General features: G+C 47.6%; 1 protein-coding gene across 3 annotated transcripts; it reads left to right on the top strand.

The window, feature by feature from the left end:
• Positions 1-1,600: 1,600 nt before the first annotated feature.
• DRC7 (dynein regulatory complex subunit 7) lies at positions 1,601-16,271 on the top strand. Of its 3 annotated transcripts, XM_086758162.1 has the most exons (18): positions 1,601-1,704; positions 2,190-2,338; positions 2,778-2,952; positions 3,827-3,952; positions 4,947-5,141; positions 5,477-5,629; positions 5,955-6,173; positions 6,904-7,032; positions 7,928-8,003; positions 8,518-8,646; positions 9,503-9,631; positions 10,281-10,507; positions 11,415-11,630; positions 12,676-12,786; positions 13,919-14,029; positions 15,055-15,249; positions 15,741-15,880; positions 16,026-16,271. In XM_086758162.1, the coding sequence occupies exons 2-18, from the start codon at positions 2,208-2,210 to the stop codon at positions 16,114-16,116; spliced, it is 2,553 nt and encodes an 850-aa protein (XP_086614288.1). In that variant the 5' UTR covers positions 1,601-1,704; positions 2,190-2,207; the 3' UTR covers positions 16,117-16,271. The 3 variants fall into 3 exon arrangements, with proteins under 3 accessions (XP_086614288.1, XP_086614285.1, XP_086614287.1); XM_086758159.1 differs by lacking the exon at positions 9,503-9,631; XM_086758161.1 differs by lacking the exons at positions 1,601-1,704; positions 2,190-2,338; positions 9,503-9,631 and having other exon boundaries at positions 2,817-2,952; positions 4,952-5,141.
• Positions 16,272-18,502: the final 2,231 nt, after the last annotated feature.

The raw sequence follows: 18,502 nt of genomic DNA, 5'->3' as shown, positions 1-18,502 counted from the left end.
TCCACCCACCACGGCCCTGGGTCACTCCCGTGCTCCCCACTGCGTGCCTTATATTGCCTTCCGGCAGCTCATCCTTCTCCCCCACGCAAACACGCTGCCTCCGTGATTGCACAAGAGCCAGCTTAGCATCCTTCAGCCGTGGCTGGGGAAGAAAGGACTCTGCGAAAGCCCATCCTCCGGCATGGACGGTCCTCCCGATTAGCCGATGGCTTGTGAACGCTGACCCAATTCACGACCCTGATGAGATCCCAAACAGGGGGAGTATCTACCAAATCCCCGGGAATCTGGAGTTTTGTGCATCCAACTGGTTTTGTGGTACCTGCTTTTGACGCAGCAATAACAACAGATACCACAGCGGCACACGCGAAGGCCAGATAACTGTGCGTACTGAATGCACGCGGTTTCGCAACCACAACGTACATTTGCTTTGGCTGGTTTTTTAATGACTTCTGACATCTACGATCTGGTGAGAGGTACTGGTGAGAGATGGAGGGATGAGGGCTTGGTCCTGTTATACTTTGTTTGGGAAAGAGTAACCCGCTGCAAACAGCAGTAAATCACTCAAAGTGATGCTTCTTGATACAAGTTGGCTGCACTCCGTGCATCCTCAGAGCTTTAATTGCTACAGTCACCATAACACAGCAGCAAATGTGAACATCCATCCATCCATCCAGGTTTTTTCCTAACCACAATGAAAACCAGAAAACAAAAGTCTTTAGCACCTGATCCCGCTTACAGCCTAACGAACTACCAATTAAAAAAAGAAAAAGGCTTCCTGACATCCCTTGCTGCCAGCTTTTGGGTGAGAATCTCTGCTTTCCCTTAGGTGTTTTACAAAGCGATTAACTGGGGCAGAAGTCTGCACAGACTTGCTTAGGCATGCAAAGGCAGTGCAGCCCGCCGCAGGCTTAGAAAGCAACAAAAGGGTAAGGAATGGAGAGGAGGCTTTTGTTGTTTGGTTGGGTTTTTTTTTTTTTAAGGGAGTGAAACTGGTGAGTTTAAGAGCAGGCTTGCAGTCTCCCAGGGGCTGGTGGCAAAGCCATCCTGGCGGGTAGTGTTTGGCTGCTTTCCCCCTCGTTTTGCCCAAAAATCTTCTGGTCTGGACGGAGGGGGCTGCCACCAGAAAGGTGCCTTCTCCCCAGGGTGGCTGTCAGGAGCTTTCAGCCAGAGAAACGCTCATGCCAGCGGTCGGGAGAGCTGAGGCAGCCGAGGGGGTGTGGGATGGGCACCTGAGGAACCGCCGGCGTTGTGGGGGCAACCCGGAGCCTGGGGGTGGCCTGTGGCTTGCCCGCGGCGGTGGGAGGCCTGCCGGGGGCGGGGTGCCCTGAGGGTAGGGCCGGGGGGAGGCCCGGGAGAGGCCGCGGGCCCCCGCCACGGCCCCAGGCCGCAGAGCGACGGGCGTTGCCATGGTGCGCGGGCCCGGCGGCAGCGGGGAGGCGGCGGCGGTGAGGCCAGGGGAGGCGGCGGGAGGGCAGGGGGGCCGCAGCTGCAGCCGAGCTGGCCTTGGGAGCCGCGGGGCTGCCGGGGTGGGGTGGTGCGGAGGCCGGGGAGCAGTACTGGGCCCCGGGACACCCCCCCCGTCCCACTGGCCCCTGCCGCGCCCCCCAGCGCAAGGTCTGTGCTTCCCTCTCGCTGTCTGCTCCGCACGGGGTCAGCCTGACCGCAGGGAGGGGGAAACAAACACCCCCCCAACCTCCCTGAGATGTAAGTAAATAATATAAGCAGCCCTCTGTCCTTGGAGGCTGCTGACTGCTGCAAAACGTCCCGCTCCCTTCAAGGCCAGGCTGGGTGCAGCCCGCCGGCTCTGGCATGGGCCGTGGGCAGGTGCCCAGCGGATTTCTGGAGCTGCTTTCCAGCTGGCAGCACCCCAGGTGGGATGGAGGATGCAGCATTTACAGGGGCACGGGAAGCAGGGGACACACTGCAGTCTGAGCCTGAATGTGGGGACGTGCTGTGCCCTGCTGAGCCAGGCTCCCATCTCCCCCGCGCTCCGGGTCCCCAGGAATGTGCAGCCTCTTATTTACCAAGCCCAGCCCAGGCTCAAATTCAGTGTTCACTTACTGTCATGCTTCTGGCTGCCCCAGCCATGTTCATCTACTAAATCACTGTGGCCAGAGTGCAAGTGTTTCTGTGTTGCTGTGTGTCTGGATCCCATCCCTGAATTCACCCTGGTGTATTCATTTCTGTAGTGCCCAGGAGAAGGCAGAATGGAGGTCCTGGAGGAGGAGGAAGAGGAGCAACAAGAAGAAGAGCTGGAGGATTTGGAGATCAGTGATAACCTCCTGGACGTGGAGACGAAGGTGTCTGTGGAGCAAGTCTGTGTCCCAAACGATGTACCGTAAGTCATGTGTCTCAGTAATGGGGATGAGCAGAGATGGTCCCTTTGGGGCCCACGGTGGGGCTTGCACATGGGTGGATGGCACGTGTGGTCCCCTTGCATAGGGAGGTGAGTGAGTGAGTTTCGCGTGCCTGGTGTGTTTGTCCAAGAGTGAATAAGACAAGAGTATGTGTGAATAAGACAAGGTAACTCACTTTGTTGTACATTCATTCACTGTTGTATCTTGACACTATAGAAAGATCCCATGAGCCTCTGGGTGTATGTCAGCTTGCCATCCCCCCAGAGAAGCCTGGCTATGCCAAAATTCTGTCCTTGGATATGATCCTCATTTTTTCCCTGGGAAACAGGGAGCTCTTGCCATGTTTTAATAGCAGGTCATCTTGCCCAAACTGCTTCTGGCTTATTACCTCTTTTTCTCTGCCTCCTCCTGCCCTGGAAGTGATTTTGACTGGAGCTCCGTTGACACGTCCCAGTTACCATCCTCATACAAGACAAATTCCCTGAAGGAAAAGAAGCTGCTGCACATCGCTGACCATTTCCTCCAGCAGTACACTCACCTCTGCCCTGACCGCAAGCCGCTCTTCCTCCACCCGTTCAACGAATGTGGTGTGGAGGTATGGGGTGGTGTGGGGCTGGGCCAAAGCACAGGGGACACTCGGCTTCCTTAGTGCTGAATGCGGGGGAAGGACAGCAGCCCTTCCTGCCCTCCCTCCTGGCCAAAGGGAATGGGAACCCTCTTGCTGTGCCCGCAGTGCCCTGAGCAGGCATACAGCACCCCGGGAACACCCCCGCTGTCCAAATCCCCAAGCGCGTTGTACCATGCACATGCTGCTGGTGCTGTGTAGGCTGCAGGCAGCTTACAGCTCTGCAGCATGACACTTGGGAAACAGGAAACATCACAGAAACGTAAAGGAGAGTAAAAGAAACACATGAAATAGATAAGGCTCAGTGACGTATATGGAGTCTAGATCCAGAGTTAGGTGTTGTTCTGAACTTTGCAGAAGTTACAGGGAAGGAAGTAAATGTGGAAGTTTGTGGTCTGGTTTTGTTTAGGACTAAGCCCAAGCTGCACAACTGTTGTCTAGTTCTGGACCTGGTGCTGCCCCCAGGCATCTGGAATTTCTACTTTGGACCAGCTTTCCTCAACATTTATTATATCATTAACATACAAGGCAAAAAATGCTGGAAGAAGTAAAAGCTGGCAAGAGCAGTAGCTATTTGTCTTTCTTGAAAACTAAGAGAAGAACTGGCTCGCCTCTGTAATGTGTCTGAGATGAGTGTAAAGTTTTAGCTATAGACAAGCAGGCGGCCATTCAACCCCGTGCAGTTTCCATCTCAGAAAAGGTGAGGCGGGTTACTGACACTGATATGTGCTTGGAGGTCCTGAAGGTGAGCTGCAACATCTAGGAGTGGTCAGAGGGGATCGGCTTTGGACAGGAGACTACCAGGCATCTGTTGGCTAACCAAAGTCCTCCTGTTGCCCTACAGAAGTTTGTGAGCACAACAGTGAGGCCCACCCTGCTGCCTTATACGGAGCTGTACCACTGGGATGGCTGTGCCAGCTTTGTCTCCGATTACCTCACCATGGAGCCCCTCAAGTCCCCTATCACACCGGTAAGAAAGGGGCTGCAGTCCCATCAGAAACAGCCCCATAATGGAAGTGACAGAAGGGCCTCTCAGCAAGACATGATGTGGAAACCCCAGTGGCTGGGATTACAAAGGTCTATCATCCCCTCATTACTTAGGCAACCCCTCAGTTTTCCCAGGCCCTGTGTGCTCTGTTTGGACCTGTAGTCCCAGTACGCGTACAGCATTGTACCTGTCAAGCAATTAAGCACCACTGCTACAACATTGGGCCTGACCCTGCTCTCAGTCACCCCAGATGACCAGCTGGTCTGCTGCAGGTTGCAGTGGCTGACAAGCTTCCCCTCCAAAGACCAAGACACCTTGGAACAAAGGAGGATATAAAGTCTAGGAGATGATAGTTGACCTCAGTGACCTGTTCTTAGGGGCTTTAGACATTTCTATCCCAATTTTGGAGATATCTTAGGGTGCTTGAAAGGAGATTTCTAGATTGGCAAGAAGGATGATGCCAGAGTTGGGGCAAGTTCTTGGCTGGTGTGAACCAGCAGAGTGCCTCCAACAATCTACACCAGCTCCATGCAGACTGCCTCAGTGTATGCAGTATGTGCGTATTGATCCCTTTGCTTGCTTACTGCTGAGGGCCAGAAGGGAATATGTTCCCTCCTTTGAGCTTTAGTTTAGTTTATGGGTCCTTTGCTTTGAAATGTTGCACAAAGACCAGCGGAGATGGGAGGTAAGCCCCACTCCAGATTCGTGGTTACCGCTGGGTTTTCAGCAGTTTGAGCTTGTTCTGCTGATCTCTCCCTATGGTTAAATTTGTCACCAGATTTGGGGTCAGAATTTCCCCAGATCACTTTGGAGGGGACTTTTGGGGGCTGTGGTTTATAGGAATTTTGTATAACAGATTCCCTATGGGTGCAGAGCCCAGGGATATGGGCAATGCCCTCTCTCTCTCCTGCTGTCTGCCTGTTGCGGGTTTCAGCTTCACAAGACAAGCACTGTGAACGTGCCTCTCTCTTTCAAGCCCAGTTCACTCTATTCCCCAACCACCATCCTGAAATACCAGCGAGGGAACTGCTTTGACTTCAGCGTGCTGCTGTGCTCCATGCTGATCGGGGCCGGGTATGATGCCTACTGCGTGCATGGGTATGCCACCCGTGAGATATGTACCCTGGATGAGACTCTGGAGCTCTGCCCACTGCTCAAGAAGCCACAGGAGGTGAGACTGGCAGTGAGCGGGCAGGGAGGAACCCAGCATGCATGCTTAGCCTGTTCATTTCCAGTGAGCTCCAGAGTTGAGCTAGGGGGAGCAGCTTCAGGTCCACACTGGGTTTTAGTCTGTGTTAAACAGGGACCTCACAAAAGGGATCTTTTGAGTGATTTTCCACAGTTCCTTAACAGGCTTCTTTGGCTTCACTGAATACCTGCTCACCAGGTCCAATACTGCAAATGGCCAAGGGTTGGGAACTGGGAGGTACCTGTAAGCCATACATTTTCTTCCTTCTCTTGATCTCTGCTGGGTTTCACAGCAATACCCTGCTTTTGTGGAGGCAGGTACCAAACGAGGAAATGAAGAAGTTGTCCAAGTACAGAGTTAAGCCCCCACCAAACCTGCAGAGCAAGTTTGAACTTCAGCAGGAGGCCAAGAAGAAGGCAGAAATTGAAGCTGCTCAAAAAAACAAGGAAAAAGAAGAGGAGAAGGTCACGGTGAGTTAGCGAGGTCCACCTCACTGTAAACTCCAGGAGCAAGAGCTGAGACACAGGTAATAGCTGACCAGAGAAAGGAGGTCACTGCCCTCTGCCGTGAGGTACGACACGATGCTGAGCATGGCCATAAGCACTTGGCCTCTGGGAAAACAGTGTGTGCTGGCACAGCAATATCTACTGGATATGTACTGCCTCACTCTTCTGAAGAGTGTTAAGGGCCTGGAGGTCTTTAGAAGTGGCCAGAGGAGAGAATAAGATTGCCATTGGGTTGGACTAAAGTGGCAATAAAATGGCAATAATTACTGCTCTGTCCTTTGTGCTACAGGAAGTGGAAAAGCCCAAGTGTGACCCTTTGTATGGCTTACGGGTGCACGCATGGGTTTTGATTCTGTCTGGGAAGAGGGATGTTCCCAAGACCTTCTTCATCAACCCCTTCACGGGGAACAGCCACAGCACTGTGGATGAGTGCTTCCTTGGGATCGAGAGTGTCTGGAACCACAGGAACTACTGGGTGAACATGCAGGACTGCTGGAACGGCTGCAAGGTAACGAGCCCTTAAGCACCCCTGTGCCTGGGAGGGACAGTTGGGCTAACCTGAGTCCTAGGAAAGTCTAAGATCAGTGGTGATCCCAATTTCCACTTAACCATTCCCTGTGTTGGCTCTGGTCATGTTGCTCTGATTACAGAGACTCTGGAACTACATCCCAGGCCCTGAGCTGGCCAATATGGTTCACACCTATTAGAGCCCTACAGTGCTAGAATATCAGCTTTTAAGGCTGGCTGGACACTCATCCTCTTAAACAACAGCTTTTAAGGCAGAGGATGTTTTGAGCCTGTCAGGCATGGCTCAAGGCAGGAAAGATCTTGTTTAGGCTCTTAGCACCTCAGCTACTCCCTGGCTGATATAAAGTCTAGGAGGTGAGGGTCTGAGTTAGAGCAACTTTAAGCCTGTGTGAAAGACCCTGGGGCCATGCATGCCCTGAGGAAGGAGGTAGAAGCATTTCCAGTAACTTCCTTTCATCTGTGGCAGAGGCATCATGAGGAAAGGGGTCTGCAGCCCTCTAGGCACAGGGACAGTCTTTGGGGTCCCACCAGCCCCCCAAGGGTGGTCTGATGAGCTCACCTCCCTAGGATCCTAAGGTCTCTCTAGAGTCCTTGAACTCTGACACCCATACAGGTCCAGAGCACCACAGATGTGCAGGAGCAGCGTTCAGTTTAGTGTCTGGCCCTTAAGACTGCGTTGTAGTTAAGTGCATTTCTTCTGTATGGCCTAGGATCTCATCTTTGACTTGAGTGACACTATCCGCTGGGAAATTATGCTTTCGGGGAGCAACAAGCTTCTTCAGCTGCTCCCAAATGCTGAGGAGAAAAAGAAGTTATCTGACAGGGACATGGATCATACGGTGAGTGACCCAGATGCTGGCTCTCGTGCAGTGGGGATGCTGTATCGAACTGGTGTGTTTGTAGGCCTGCAAATGTCTGCCTGCCTGCTGCCTCTCCAGGCCAGACCGTTATTGCTTTAGCAAGGTTTTTCGTTAGCACTTCAGATTCCTTCTCAATCCTGAATAGTTCCGATGTTTTTTGAAGCAGGACCCCAAGTGGTATTTGTGGTGTCCTGAAATAATTAGAAATTAAGTCCAAACTGAATTTTTTTTCTGGATGCTCTTTCTCTGCTGGTCAGCACTCTGGTCTCCTGGCTGCTAAGTGGAATTGCCAACCTGAAGTAGAAATAATATATGTACTGTAATATAATAAAAAATGCTGCATACTGGAAGCAAAAATTGGTATGTTGTCCTGGTGGGGGAATACAGCATGATAAAGCAGGCATTGCACCAGCACAGTGGGATGGAGGAACAGCAGTAACAGGACGTTCCCTCCTGTTATCTGCTCTCTTGAGCCTGTGCCCATAACCAGGGAGCAATGTGCCCTCCATAGGCTACATGAAACACGCTGGTCATTAGTTTGAATGACAATTGTCACATTCATCCCCTGTCCAGCATGAGTGTTAGCCAGAAGGTCATTTCATTAGGCCTGTGTATGTGTTTGCTAGTGAGAGTGTGGGGTTGCAATAAAGCTCTCCTTCCACGTAAACTGCAGTGTGCTGCTTGCCTCTGTCCTCAGGCTGTGTGTGACCAACATAACTCAGAGCTCTCATAACTCTGCCACCACGTTGCCCAGGACCTGCGCAGCCTTGCATGAGCTGAGCTCTGATTGCTGCACAGCATTCTTTAGAAGCAAAATGCCTCCTAGCACTGTAAGAGAAGCTGCCAAAAATGCAAATCTCTGCTTCTGTTTCAGCAGGAAAAGGAGGAGCAAGACATGAGTTTTGACATGCCACCATCATGGGTAGCCCCAATTCAGATATCTCCCAGAGGTATGTATTCTTCCTCTGCCTTTTGCTTGCCTCCCAGCTAACCTTTTAATGGATTTGAGACACTTATCTCACTCAAGAGTTCTCCTTTCAAGGTGGGCTAGGCACAGCAGTGAAATGCAGTAGGTGAAGGCAGCAACAGCTATTGGCTTGCATGCCTGCCCTCAGTGCACTCTCTCATCCTGGGTGGGAACCCCCCCACAGACACATACACACTGTCTGTTCCTGCTAGCAGAATGATTTTGCCTGGGATGGACTTTGTTTCCACTATGTACAAGGTACTGCCTCTGCATTATCAAATATCTGCTTTGGGAGAGAAAAGAGTTGTCATACTATTATAGCTATAAACCACAACGGGCAGGGTCTGAACAGCTTTACTGGCAGCTGAACACAATCAATAAATGCACGGTTTCCCTTAAACCATAGTTTTCTCCCTCTTGATTGCTTTTTCCTTGGGCTGAGTACAAGGGAGTAAATTATTTTTTTTTTTTTCTGACACCTCTCTTGCCCACTGCAGAGTTTGAGACCTGCTTTCCCCAGGGGACGAAGGTGATCCTGTACAAGAAAGCAAAACTGGAGAAGTGGGCACCGTACCTGAATGGAAATGGGCTGGTGCAACGCCTCACCATCTACACAGACTTAGACTGTAAGGGGGATGAGTGAACACACTCCACGCCTTCAACAAACACAGCCTGGGGTGTGCTGATGGGAAGGGGGAGGCGGTCTCCTTTCTGCCAGAATCTACCTTATGCTTTCTCACCCTTCTTTCACATTTGTGGGGGACTTACCTACCACATCTTCAAACACTTCATCATGCTCAATGTCTTTCAAGCCCCAGAACTTTCCAGCATTGCTATGGGTTCCTGCGAGAGTTTGAATCTAGTTTATGCTTGAGCAGTGAGGCTGTTCAGTGTTACAGGGCAGCTGCTTGGATTTTCAGTTTTCAGAGAAATGGAAGGCTACTTTGATTTGATCCAACAGTATCACTATTCCCATTGGTGTCAACAGGAGCCAGAGAAAGGGGCAGCCACAGACTGGGGATATTTCTGTACTCCAAAGCATTATTCTTCAACAGCTGGTCCAAGAAACCATGCAGATTCCTAACTGGACATAGTTTCCTGCCTTCATCCCTCTTGGATAGTGTAATGTCCCCATCTCATTTCCCTTCACTCCTGACACTATCATTTAGTATTTGTGATGGAATTTCTCTTGCCTAACTGTAGCCATCCACTGTGCCACCTTCTTCCCCTGAGCTGATTACTTTAATTCTTGTTAATGGAGAGGAATAAACCCTCTTAAGGTGTAATTCGTCTACTCAGATGTAGATTAGGATTCATCTACGAAATGCCCCTGTGCACAGGGCCAATTCCAGTGACTATATGATGTCTGCTGTGGCTGTATCAGGAGCACAGGGTGCTTACACAGGCACTGAGAGCTCATCAGATGAATCTTGCCACCTCCAAAAGAGTGATGTAAGGTCATGAGACATTTGTCTTTGCCAGGTACTGAAGTAGTGGAGGTGAGAGAGTGGTTCAAAAACCGAGAAGACATGTTGGATATGAGAGAAGTGAATAAACAAACACATCTGACCACAGAATACTTCGGGCCAGGACACCTCCTCAGTCTTAAAGGTATTCCCATCAGCTGCAGTGGCTGCCCTGATGAGCTGGATTTCATGTGAATCCCTTCTAGCAGTGGCAAAAGCCCAGAGTTGGGAGTGCAGCACGCTTATGGGATGAATCACCTAGATAAATAACATGGTCTCCAGTGGGCAGTAGAGAATTGGGTTGTTGGTTAGTTTCTGGTCCTGAACAGTGCTCAGCTCGAGCATAACAGAAAAAAAACTACGTACCTATTACATATATAGGGTGATACAATTTAGTCTTCCCAGTAGAAGTGATAGAAGTGGAAACTTTTTACTTAGGGTTATGTTTGGTCTGTGTTGTGCAGCCGGGAGACAGAAAGCCTTGCATCAGATCTGTTGCTAAAGCAGGATTTCACCCCAAGAGGCTGCGCCCATTCTCTGTTTGGGAAGAGCAGGGTCCAGGCTCCACTTGCTGCTGCAGTGAGGCAGTGGCTCTGCATAGCTGTCCTGCTGTCCTTAGGCTATGGCATACTGGTACGCAGCAGTGAGGAGATAACATCCCCTTCTTATGCTCTTATGTGCATTTGATTTGTTGGCTGCTGAAGAAAATGAGACTTTCTCTGAACACAAACTTGTATTCACTGTATTATGGCTGCTAACTCTGAAAACGTATGCAATCTCTCTTACGTCCTCAGCTCACACCTATATGTCGCTGGAACCAGAGACTGAATGTACAATGGAGTTTTACAATGAGGCACGAGCTGATGGCCTCCAGAAACGTGTTGAAAATGCTAACGAGATGACAGAGTACTTCGTGGGGAGGGACGACTTCCTGCACATCCGGCACGTGGAATTTGGAAAAAGAGGACAGAAAATACACTTGGCTGGCAGCGGAACTGACATTAACTCACGGCCTATAGTGGTATGGCTAAGGCAGGAACAGAAAAATATCTGTCACTGTGATATTTATACTATGCAAAACATACTGCCTAGGGCTTTAGGTTCATTTTTAGTGGGCACAGTGAAGGCAAAACTCCAGATGAGACGTCCAAGCCTTGTCAGCTGCTGTCTCACAGTTGCTTGGCTGACAGAGATCTACAGTGCGACCAGTTGTCACAAACTGCATTGAGCAGCTAGAATGAAACCGGGAAACCAAGACTTGGAAAATGTGTGTCAGAGGAAAGAAAAAAAGCTTGACTGATTTTTGGAATGAAGTTTTCACAAGACTCAAAACTAGTCAAGTGATTTCATGTTCTCACCCCAAACTAATAACATTTTAGGTTCCTGATTGTCTCATCACTCTGATTTGTTAGAAGTAGGTAATCTACCTCTTCCTCTAGTCAGGTCTGATTTGCAAAGCAGAAGAGGGAGGAAATTCGACATCTGGCAGTACGGCTCAGACACTTCACTTGCCAAGACAGAGCCATGCAGTGGCCTGCCTTTGGACCAGCACCCAACATGTTCCTTTTTCCTCCTCTGTGCTGGAATGTGGGAAACTTTGTTGTGCTCTAAAATACCTTGCTTCCTGCAGTTCCCTCAGGCAGGGATGAATCCCAAGCTAACTTTGAGTTTGGAGAGCATACTCTGCTCCACAAGTAGGAGACTTCTGTGTTGCTTTTAGCAGTTTTCCACCTTTTTTTTTTTTTTTTTTTTTTTTTTTTTTTTTCCCTCAGGCACAGGAAAGAATAGTAGGACCATGGGCCAAGAGATGCCATTGTAGTTCAGACAGAAAAGCTCGTTTTTACCTTGGGTTTTGACCAACTCTGCAAATCTTGCCAGTTTTCTGTGTTGTCTAACCTCCTTCCATCTTTCTTTTCACCCCTCATTAGCAAATCAAGGAGTGTTTCCACAGAAACCCAGAAAAGCCTGCTGATGAAGATGTAGCAGAACGTATCTTTCTGATCACAGAGGAGATGATCCACCTGACGTATCACCTCAAGGATAGATACATTACTGCCTCAAAGAAGGATTTCTTTGAAGTGGCAGAGGGGGACAGGAAAAGAAATGAAGTAGTCATGACCCCAGAAATGTGCATCACATACCAGGTACGGAGCAAAACTACTTGTATTGTGAAGTTTTTCTACATCACAAGACACAAAGGGAAGGTGAAATGCCAGTGGAAGAGTAACAAGTGTGACATATTCCATGCTGCCCCTCTGCTCCATCTGCACCCCTCCCTCAGAGACAGCCTCCAGGCTGTCAACATAAATGCCCCTGGAGATGCCCTGCCATGCTGGCTGGAAGTGGCTGGGCACACAGGATGTAGCGTAGTGTGAAAGGCTTGCTGTAGCCATGGCTGGTCATCAGGCAGTGCAGACACAGCTATTGGGAGCTGGCAAGATGCTGGTTCAGCAGCTGTTGGGCTCTGTCCTGTGGATTCATGGCAGGGAAGGTGAAACTTCCTCTGCTGTTCTCTTTAAAAAGAGACTACAGCAGAGAAGCAGACACAGACATCCTGGGTTCTAGCTCGAATTCTGCCATGGACTTTTTAGGTCACATTGTTGCTTAAATCTCCTAGAGTTTACCTTGCAGATGCAGAGCAAGGTGCTGAGGCTTAATGCATTGCTAATAAGTAGATAGCCTTAAATAAAAGTTAAAAAAAAAAATGGAGTGCTGTCATTAAGCAAAATTCATTTAGAGAGAGGAGTGTGTCACTCCACTAACATCAGGAGTCTGCCAGTAAATTCTGCAGTAATGCTGTGCAATTATGCTTAGGAAAATCAAAGAGAGATTGCACATATGTGATTTTTAAATGTTATGCAAGTTTGGGGTTTTTTTTTAAGTTTCTGTTTTCCATTGGGGAGAATACACAGAAGGCAACTGCTGGAGTGCCATCCTTTCATCTCTAACTCTGCAAAACTGGTTCCAACCAAATAAAGTGCAAAATGTGCCATCGGGCTCACGTTACTGATGGACTTAAAATCAAAATTAAGTCTAACAAACTGCTGACCATGGTTTAGGTGTTTCAGTGGTGGAAATCAGTGTCACTATATTAACTACAGCAGAATTTTGCTGATTTCTGTTAGCAGAGTAACTGGTCCCATGCACCCAGAGCCCGCCACTGTCTTTCACTAGCTTATCTGCTTCCAGGCGGGGTCCTCTGAGAAAGAGAATAATCTGCTCCAGCTGTACAAATTGTTGCAGGAGCTCACAGAGGAAGAGAAGCAGCTGAAGCGACGAGTCCAGCAATCTGAAGCAGAGGTAACAGGGAGGTGTCCTCACTGTTGTCAAAGTTGGTCAGGCATGGAAACGGTTTCCGCTGACTGGTTGCTAAAGTATCCTCAGCATAAATGGTGATAAAAATAAAACTTTAGTGTCACAAAGCTGGTCTCTATGCTGACTTACCAAGCTTGCAACCCAGCTACTCTTCAGTAAAGGTGTAGCTTTAGTATATTTATGGAGAGTCGTGCACTTTCCAGCTTTTGCTCTTCATCCTCTGGGAGGAAGTTTCAGAGAGCAAATAACAGCATATGAATTGCGGTATCTAGAAACATATCTGCCTTTTGCTGGGGACAAGACCAAAAAGAAAGGATATTGTATGTAATGTTGTAACTAGTTGCTAGGCATTTCCAGGAAGTCCTCTCCAAAATATTGAAGTGACTTTTTGTGGGAGCAACTGTAGGGAAATACTTCATAAAATACATTGCTTGTACTGCTAATCACACCGTGACTGGTGTAACAAATCCATGTTCTTAGAAGTCTTTGTAATTACTTTATGATAAATTCAACCATTCTAGCAGATGGAGGCAAAGCTACTGGATATTTTTTTTTAATGTGTTTGTGAGGAAGAACCTCTGAAGGAGCTGGAGAGGGAACGTTCAACTATATTAGCACAGAATACTAGTAAAAAATAAGAAAAAGATTGCAAAAGTTCTTTTTTTTTTTTTTTTTTTTTTTTCTCTCCCCCCCAGAAATTTGAAGCTAGGTCACTGTGACCTCATTAACTACCTTGCCAAATTTCTCAGTTTTGATGTATTAACAGACAAAATATTCACACTGCTTGTGCTGTATACCCTGTTAAGACCAAAAAATAAGCCAAAGCTATCAGTGCAATTTCAAAAGTAGTGGCAAAACTATGACTCCAGAAGAGCTTTCTTAACAGATAATATCAATAATTGTGTGTAAGAATTTCATACAAAGCAGCAATCTAAAAATAACACCTCTATCAGCTCGATCTGTGAGCAGGATATGAACATATTTGTGTAGATCTTCTATATTTAACCTTGTGCTACAGTTCTTGTATGCAGCATCTGCTCTGTTAGTAGGTCAAGCGTGTAAAAGTACTGTCACTTCGTGGGAAAGCTGAGGGGTCTTTCTTCTGATTTTTTGGAAGGTGTTAAATATTTTGGAGATCCGTAAGAATGAAGAAACCACCATTAAATTGTCAGTTTCAATTTATGACACAGAAAAGAATGAAAAGAGAAGACAAGAGTATGAAGCCAGGGTAGGTAGACTTCATTAATCCCAGTGTTTATTACATGTACAGAAAGAAATCCAGAGTAAGCTTTTTCTGTCTGAGGAATTATCTCTGAAGAGTTCTTAATATCATTAAAATATACTGGGCCAAATCCATAGCAGGTGTAAGTCAGCACAGCTTCAGTTGACAACTCATGAAAATAGGACATGATCATGCTATGAGCTTCTGACTTTCTGGAAAAACTCACATAACTGAGAAATATTATTGTTTTATTTTGTTTAGTTAATAAGATAACAAGGATTAGTTGATAATAGGGATGATGAGGAGAGTATGATGATGGAAACCAAGCTGCATCTTTCTAGCCAGAGCTCATTTTGTTAGGCAAACATGCATTTATTTGTGTGATATCAGTCTGTTCTTTTCTTGGTTTTCATTATTACTTGCAAAACCAATTTTGTTTTAGGATCTCTGTTGAGGAATTAATACCTTAAGAACGTTCTGAACAAATACAGAAAGATTCAAGAACAATTACTTGCAATTTTTCGAGATCTCAAAGATGCTTCTTGTGAATGGTTTTTTGACTGAGCTGTCCTGAATAGAGAGGTTATAAAAGGTGATTCTGGGTTTTACATGCCAAACTTCTGGCAGGAAACACCAATAGAGGCAAAGATCCAAGAACCAGCTATTTGCCAGCCTACAGGCTGGTATCACTCAAAATACCCTGTCCTAATCTCTTTCTGTCCAAATACAAATGCATTTTGTAAAGCCCTTCTTGTGCCTCAGTGGATAGCATGTTTTGTGTAAGGAAATTAGGAGAAATGTTAAAAAGGTTGATAGAAAATAAACTACAGAATAAAAACTGCGTTGGGGAAAGGGTTGGTATGCAAAGCTAATGCAAAGCAGGAGTTTTGATCAAACTACAAGTAAAAGAAACATTGTTTCCTCCCTGAGGGAGGAGGACTTTTGGCCTTTGCTTTTATTTTGCTTTATCACAGAGTGTTTGGGGAAACAGGTAAATGAGACCACAACTCTCTCTGTCCTTTCCCCTCCAGAAGAACACAGTGGAGGATGAGCTCCTGGGACAAGAGGAACAGGATCTGGATTACTTGGCACCTTTCCTTATTAAAATTGGCCACAGAGGGAGAATGACCAAGGGGCAGGCCTTGCGTGTCAGAGATGACTGCCTGACTGATTTTAAGCGTCGTCTCATTCGTAAAGTGAACATCATCCAGGCTCGCTTTGAAAAGGTATTCCCAGCCTTGCTCCAGGATATGTTGTTACTGGAGTCTCTTCTGTACTGGCAGGAGGGTAACACACATCTTATTGTGACAGCAGGCAAGAAACAAACCTCCTTTGATTACTTTGAGAGCCATAAACATGCCTGTATAAATATATATATTTTTTTTTGTCTTTAGCATGTGAGATCAAAGGACAAAATAGCTCCAGGGTGAAAGTCCCTGTCTCAATCAGAGCTGCTTTGGTTCTCCAGTGCTTCTTGACCATAGGGAAGCAACGCATTCAGGTTCTGCTGCCTCTCGCGGTTCCATGTGTTTTGATTCCCCTTGTTTTCTTGTCCTGTGAGACCTCATCTCAAACTTACTGCCCTCCAAGAAAATAAACCAGCTCTGATTTGTGGTTTCCTTCATCTCAGCTCCCTGAACTTTGAGTTGCACTTTCGTGTGTCTTTGCTCCTCACTCTCCTGTCACCCTGACTTCTGGTTGCTTGCTCCCCCAACAGGCGGTGGAGGAGCAGCAGCAGAAGTACCAGTGGTTTCAGGAAAACCGGAATCGGCTGAGCGCAGAGGAGGAGGATGACTTCCTCACCCGTTACTCTGAAACCACCTTCCATATCCACATTCTAGCGCTGAGGCTCGACAGGTATTGGGAGTGACTGCCTGAGTGCAGTGCCCAGGGGAGGTCTACAAGTCAGCCCCCCAGGAGCTCAGCACTGAAGGTATTCTGTAAAATATCCTGCTTCGTGTCCCCCTGCAGCTTTCCTCTGATACCCCCCTTCTTGTTCTAGAGAAAAGCAGATGGCACCACAGAAGTACCTTGCTCTTAAAAAGAAGCTGCACAAGGACCCTCGCCTAGCTGAGCACCTTGGTCATGCCTGATCTCTTCATTCCTTCGCACCAGACACTGGAAATCAGTGCTGAAACCTGTTAGAAGCAGCCTGAAAAAAAACGTGGAAAGGTTTTTCTACTTGCTTGCAGTAAATCTTTCATTATCATCAGATTCATGGAGATTTTCATGAACTTGTAGCATTTCACTACCTTTTTCTTGTCCTTCTTCTGTGTTATGGCCCATCTACAAGTCCATCAAGAGGCTATAGGAAGGCGATTTGTCTTCTCACGGAATTCCATCGTGTTTGAGACTGAAGTCTGAATGAGACCTTAGCTTTAAGGTCTGCCTCAAAATTATGCACGCTGTATTGCAGAGCTTTTCTTCCCCAAACCTGCTGACAGCAGGAGCAGGACTACTTGGGGATACTGGTTCTTTTCCACCACAATAGTATTTTAACAAACTTATAATTTAGTTTTATAAGTAGCACAAGCGAAGATTTTGAACTTGTGAGTTCACACAAATATAAAAATTCTTTGACCTCACTTAGAGCTGTTAACTACAACAGCCAGCAAAGACTAATACTCAAATTGACAAACTTTGGATTTTAACATCTTTATTTTTCTCTTTGGATACCTCCGCTCATTGTTCACAAATATTGTCAGACAGGGTGAAAAGTCAAGAGAAATCCAAAGAGCATTTCAAATCCAAGAAATTTTAGGTAATCAAGAATTTTGGTTAATGATCATTCCTTGAGATCCACAAATGGAAGTTAGAATGCATTTGCCACCTGCTAGGAAACAATGTCTGATGTCACCTATAGTACATTAGGCACAGTGGACACCTGCGGTGGTTCTGCCTACAGTTGCCAGCAGCTACAGTCGTCAAGGAACAGCCTCTCATGATCACCTTCAACAAAGACCATACTGATTGCAGCAGGGGGGAAGGCAGAAACACATTTTCTTGTGATGCAGCAGAGTAAGGGACATTACACCTGAAATACAGCACAAACCAGTGCAGATTGAACTTCCTGGTTTATGGTAGCTGTCCATTTGAAGTCTAATAAATACACTAAAGGGCTTTTACAGAGAAACACCCTTCCCCCCGACTGCCTGTTTTATTGCAACAGTCATTTTCTCTTGGCTTGTTTTTGTTACATTTTAAGAGGTGAACACAATGTTCAAACCAAAAGCCACCATTAGCTCATTTTGCCTAATCTGAATATCCTAGGTCATTAAAATATGCCAAATTACCGTTATAGAGAGCCCATTAATTTAGCTGTCGCTTGAAGGATGCACTCCATTTTGGGCTCAGAAATGGAGAGAAGAGAATTCAGTCTCCTACGGGAGATGGTTGTGGTGTTTGACACCCATCACAGCAAATCTCTGGGTCTGCCTGGGCCTCCCAGTTCTGGGGTTCTGAGATGTTTCACAACAGCACATCGTGTTCCAAGCCATTCAACAACAGCAGCAGCCTATTTCACACCAACACTGTTCCTGACAGCTCTGCATCTCTCTATCAACACTTGGCTGATGTGATGACCTAGCACAGGTAGGCCAGGAAAGGAGAAAACTGAGCAACAGCTCACTCTAAGATAGAAAGGTGTTCAGATAAGAACACACTACTGAAAAGGAAGATCAGGAATTTCAGGAACTAGCCGAAACAATTTCCAAATCACAGGGGCTGTGAATTGCTGAAGGACTGACGGACCTCAAGGAACTGAGGAGAAAGGAAACCCTAAGATCTCTACAGAGAAAGAGAAGAAAAAAAAAAAAAAAAAAAAAAAAGCAAGCCCATGATTATGAGCTCATCAGTGTTATTTCAATACAAGAAAAGATACCAGAACAAATTAATAAAAAAACCCTTTGATAGGCACTAGGGACATCACAGCTGCCAAAAAGTCAGCTAATACATATTATCAAGGACTAGCATCACACTAATTGAATTGCCTCTTTTGATGGAATAATTGGCTTCAGAAACAGGGAGGAAAGCAGAGAAGCGGTGTGACTCCATCTCAGCCAGGCTGCGAGAATGCTCAGCACGGCTCAGCCGGGAGGAAAAACGACCCGAGGCCCCGGTGGGCCTGACTCGCCGGGGGTAGCAAGAGCCAGAGGAGCGGACGCCAGCGAAAAGACACCGAAAGGGAGAGCCCCGCTCCAGCCAGGGCTCTGCTGGTGACACCCAGCGAGGGCACCCGCCTCCTGCGGACAGAGCGGCCGCAGCCCAGGGGCACAACCGCCTCGGCCGCCGGCGAGCCCTGAGACAGAAAGCCGCGACAGCACCTCTCGACCGCTCCCCAGGCTGCGGCGCTGCTGCAACGCCCGGCCCCCCTCCCCAACACCGCCCCTCGGGGAGGCCCAGCTCCGCCCCACCGCGCCGCAAAATGGCGGCTCCGGCGCGCCGTCCCTCCTTATTGGCCGTGCTTGAAAGGCTCCGCCA

The sequence above is a fragment of the Chlamydotis macqueenii genome, chromosome 13 (assembly GCF_036417535.1).
Source record: "Chlamydotis macqueenii isolate bChlMac1 chromosome 13, bChlMac1.mat, whole genome shotgun sequence".
Lineage (NCBI taxonomy): Eukaryota > Metazoa > Chordata > Aves > Otidiformes > Otididae > Chlamydotis > Chlamydotis macqueenii.
The sequence above is the reverse complement of the archived record's forward strand: the minus strand, read 5'-3'. Positions and strand labels throughout refer to the sequence as shown.